This window comes from Vigna unguiculata, chromosome 3, assembly GCF_004118075.2.
Source record: "Vigna unguiculata cultivar IT97K-499-35 chromosome 3, ASM411807v1, whole genome shotgun sequence".
Taxonomy (NCBI): Eukaryota; Viridiplantae; Streptophyta; class Magnoliopsida; order Fabales; family Fabaceae; genus Vigna; species Vigna unguiculata.
This window is the reverse complement of record NC_040281.1, coordinates 46,624,654-46,629,310: the sequence shown is the minus strand read 5'-3', so window position 1 is coordinate 46,629,310 and position 4,657 is coordinate 46,624,654. Positions and strand designations below refer to the sequence as shown.

General features: G+C 33.6%; 1 protein-coding gene across 1 annotated transcript; it reads right to left on the bottom strand.

The window, feature by feature from the left end:
* Positions 1 to 522: 522 nt before the first annotated feature.
* Positions 523 to 3,255, bottom strand: LOC114178287 (peroxidase 73-like). Its single transcript, XM_028064108.1, has 4 exons — positions 2,965 to 3,255; positions 2,534 to 2,734; positions 2,221 to 2,386; positions 523 to 1,233 (listed from the first exon to the last, which is right to left on the bottom strand). Exons 1-4 carry the CDS (start codon positions 3,181 to 3,183, stop codon positions 830 to 832), a joined length of 990 nt encoding a protein of 329 aa, XP_027919909.1. The 5' UTR covers positions 3,184 to 3,255; the 3' UTR covers positions 523 to 829.
* Between the last annotated feature and the right edge of the window lie 1,402 nt (positions 3,256 to 4,657).

The window sequence follows — 4,657 nt, the reverse complement described above, 5'->3', positions numbered from 1 at the left end:
CCTGGTAAATTGCTCATATTACTGAACAAATCAGGTATGCAGCTCATTTTCTTGGTGTGTGCGGGGTTGTATTTTATTTCCATGAAATGTGGGGTGATGGAATTGGTTTTGTTTTATATACAGAAAATGTTGGAGTGTGAATGTAAGGATAAGATTGCTCCCATGGTTTTGAAATTGATTGAAATAATAGTTAATATAAATATGTCAGCAAATATTATAGTTTTGTACTGGTATTGTCTCATAAGTTATATTCGGATGGTTATGTTGATTATTTCAAGGGAACAGATGCAGGACAAATTATGCAAGAAAATAAATGAAAATTGGTACTAGACAAATCAACAATTTTGCTTTTCAATGAAACCTATGTGCAGCATATTTGGAGAAGTATGAAGACAACAATTTAACTAATTAAAAAAAAATTATTAGCATTACGCGTATACTTAAACCACTGATAATTTTTATTACATTATTTGATCCAGAAATTTAATACTAGAATAAAATATAAATATAAAAGAAAAGAGGTTCAAGTATTCTAAAATCCATTTATTGAATTGTTTTTCTCTGGGTAACCATTATTTTTATGAACAATTCAAAGTTCATAGTTTTGGAGGACTTTGAATTATTTGGAACATTACAACAAATAAAAACTCAACCTTAGCCTTCTCTTCTTCCTTAAACTCCCTCCCCTGGCATCCAAGCAACTCCCGAATTATTCGCAAACAAATTTATTAACAACAATTAATCTAAATGCCCCTTGCAAGTTAAATTCCCCCATTAAGTTGCAACTTGCTTTCCCCCTAAAACATGTTCTGTTTGCGACTGTGTTGAATTAAAGCACAGAACAATCCGTACGGATTTTGCCATTTCTTGCTGTCTTGACTCCAACACGACCCAGTTTGGTCATAGCAGCAATGAAGTTAGAGTTGAAAACGTTAGCATTTGAAGCAAAGGAATTAACGGTGTTCCTGGACCTTTGGTCAGTGAAGAGGATTTGGTCCGAGGTGAAGAGGCCCTTTCCTTGTTGGAGATTTTGGTAATAAACATTATCGAATCTTCGGGGAGTGGTTGGGTCCATGTTAATGGCAATCCTTGGATCCACGTTCCTTGGGCACATTTGTTGCAATTGGGTTGCGTATTGCTTGTTCAATGATGGGTCCACTGGGGTTTGGCCATTGAAGCTATATATTCTATTCGCGAACTTGCTGCAGTGGGAGAATCCAAGGGTGTGTGCACCTGCAAAAATCACAATTAAGCACGTTGATTGAGGGAGGATAAAGTAAACACGCAAGACTACAAAAACTATTAACTAATCAACACTTTTTTTTCAGATCTCAATCACGTTTCCTTTTCAGCCTCTGCAACTTGCATGCAGCTCACAAGCTCCAACCTCGCTTTTCTATGTTATTTTATTCATGAGTGGTTTCTGATTCACAAATGATTGTGTTTTATTATATTTAATACACCATTATTTATCTTTAAAGACTTGTATGAACTTTTATAGAACAGCATAATAAAAACACCATAAAATCTAGATCAAGGTCGTCATTTTTATGTCATCAATAATGCTTTTAATTGAATGACGACAACTCCATATGTTTATTTAAAACTCTGTGATGAAGACTATTTAAGGATTTTTCACTTTTTACTTATTTAAATCCATTTAAGAATTAACATCAAGGAAAAAAACAATTAAGTCTGAAAAAGCTATTAGGTGATTTGGAACTTATCACGATCTTTTGTAACTTTCACATTACAAACAGTTAAACGTCATCATTTGTTTCTCATAAATTAAAACACATGACTACACACAGAGACGTGTCGTTGGTCCCTTATCAATCACTAAATAGTTTCTCTACTTCAGCTTCTCTTTTTAAAGTTTCATAAACAAAACAATGTAAATGTGAACCATCCCCTTCTTTTACAACATTACCACAGATTTATAGTATCAACGGATATGATGATATGGGATTAAGTTTTTTAATTCGTGAAAATAATAAAATTCAATTAAATATAAAGTATTGATTAACTACGTAATAAATTTCGCGCTCACCAACCTCATTTGTTTTTTCAACTTTCATATTAACCGAAGGAACTGGTGAGTCATTATCTCTTCATTTGACTATAACATAAATGAGTAAATGAGTAAATACATTCTCAACCACCCTAATAAGGTTTATAAGTTAATGGGACCATCGTAGAAAAGAGTTGCAGGGTGATTACCTGAGAGAGCAATCATATCAGTTTGGGTGAGTCCATTTGCAGCAAAAAGGGAGTTGAGCTGGTTCAAATTGAATGTTGGCTGCGGAAGCCTTCCATTTACATCAGAAGCTCTTGAAACTAACCCATCAAACCGTCCCAATTCAACGGTATACGAAGGTCCACCAGACTGCATTAATTAATGCATAAATAAAAAAAACACTATAGTTTTATTTTATACCATGTCATCCAATTAAAAGCTAAAATTTGTATTGCAAAAGTGTAAAATTATTTTATATATGATGAAGAGATTAGAGTGAGTGAAGAAGTAACTAACCAGTACGATAACATCACGGGTAGCCAAGGCCAAAATATCAGCACACGAGACTTTGTTCCTGCACTGAGGGACAGCATCTACTGCAGCTTTTGCTTTGATCACTGTGTCAAATCCATCACCTGCCAATGAAAGATTGTCTGGGTGATCCTTCTCCGCTTGGTTGTTCCCGGTAGATGCCACCAAAACCGAGGCATCGCAACCCTTTATTATGTAACACCACAAACAACAAAAACATGACTTCAACAACAAATTCTTATCTCAAAAAAACTGTTTTTCAACCTCGGTTTCTTTCACAATGTCAAGATTTTTAGACTTAACGTGACTACAATACTGATCAACCCTGTTGGAAAATTACCCTCTTTTACTAGTTGTTGGGTATATTTTTGAAGAGAATACTATACTGAAGTGAAAGTGTTGTTGGCATTATTTACCTGGACAAAGCAATCGTGAAAGAAGAGACGAAGGGTGGCTGGAACAGTGACAAAGGTTTGCTGGAACTTGGTGTTAACTACTTGTCTAACGATGCTTTCGAGATTGGGGCATACATTAGCATAGTGGTTTGGACTAAGCTGAGCAGAGGTTGGATGTAGATTATAAAGGGACAGTGTTAATGAGAGCGACCACACAAGTATGAGATTAAGCCGACCCATTTACTGTGTTTTGTTTTGCAGAGGAAGATAGACACAAGAGAATTACGAAAGAGGTGCTGAGTAAGGGTGTTTAAGTGGGGATATATAAGAGCAACCAAGTTTAGCTAAGCGTGGGACATGGCTCACGAGGTAGCCAGTTGTCTTGGAATCTTTTCAACACACCAATTTAAAAAAGAAAATTGTATTATTATACTATTGTTTGAACAAACAATAATAGTAGACTCCGAAAGGGACACTGTGTGTGTCTCTGTGGCCGCCTTGTTCCATTCAAATACCTTCTTGCTTCTTTGGTTCCTTTTATCTTTGTCAAATGAAGTGCTTCCAGAAAGGAGCTGGGGAAGGGATTATTTATGTCATGGGAATCCTCAATTCTTAATTTTTTCTAAAAAGTTGTTGTCCCCAACAAAGTTATTTAGAGAACTTTTTATACAGAGAGAGAAAGAGAAGGTGAAGGGGCTGCCAAAATATACAGCACGAGAAAGAAAGGTCAAGCTTCCTACTTTCTATGGGCTCACCTTTACAAGTGAATAAAGTTTGCATTTTCTTTTTCTGTTACTTCGACTTCTCCTGATAAAGTATGTACCTAACGTTCTTCAAAAATATGCGTGCGCTCATAGATTTAACAAATTATCAAGGTTTTTAATTTATTGATTAATGCAAAAATTTTCAGCGTAATATTATTGATATGTGGAGATTAATCTCGTTATTTTGTATGTACTGGCCAAACTTGATTGAACTACACTAGTTATTTAAACTTTACTATGTAACACAACTTTTATAACTCATGAAATCAGGTGCAGCTTTTTGTTTGAAAACTGCATAGGATTTGTTTCTTGTAGAAGGTTATTTGAAAGTGAACAATGATAGACTGAAGTTTTTACAGACTGATGGCCTCCAAAGTGAATTAATAACATACTGATTGCATACTTTTCATATATACTTTTTATATTTTTACATTTATAATTTTATTTAATACTTTAATTGAACAAATTGATGTATATATATATATAATTTGACCTTGAAATAGACAGTGGTCGATTCTAACAGCAGGGTAGAAGATTATTTTATGAAGGATTATTGAGCACAAGTTGAGGATAATCCTGGGAACATGTGATGAGACAGAAGACATTCAGCCTTTTCAGTACAAAAACAATGTATGCTTATCGAAGATTGGATCCGTGATTTTTTTTTTTCCAGAGTGATGCATGATGAAACTAAAAATATAATAATTTCGTTATGATAATAATATAGTAATCACAATAGTTCTATACAATGTTTATTTTTTCTATTATACTCTCTACATGTGTAAATATATGTTTAATTGTGTGAATTTATTTTCACAATAAACATATATGCTGATGAAACGATATACCTTTAATTACAAAAGTAATGTTTAATATTGAATATATATATATATATATATATATATATATATATATATATATATATATATATGATTACTCTATATGATTAC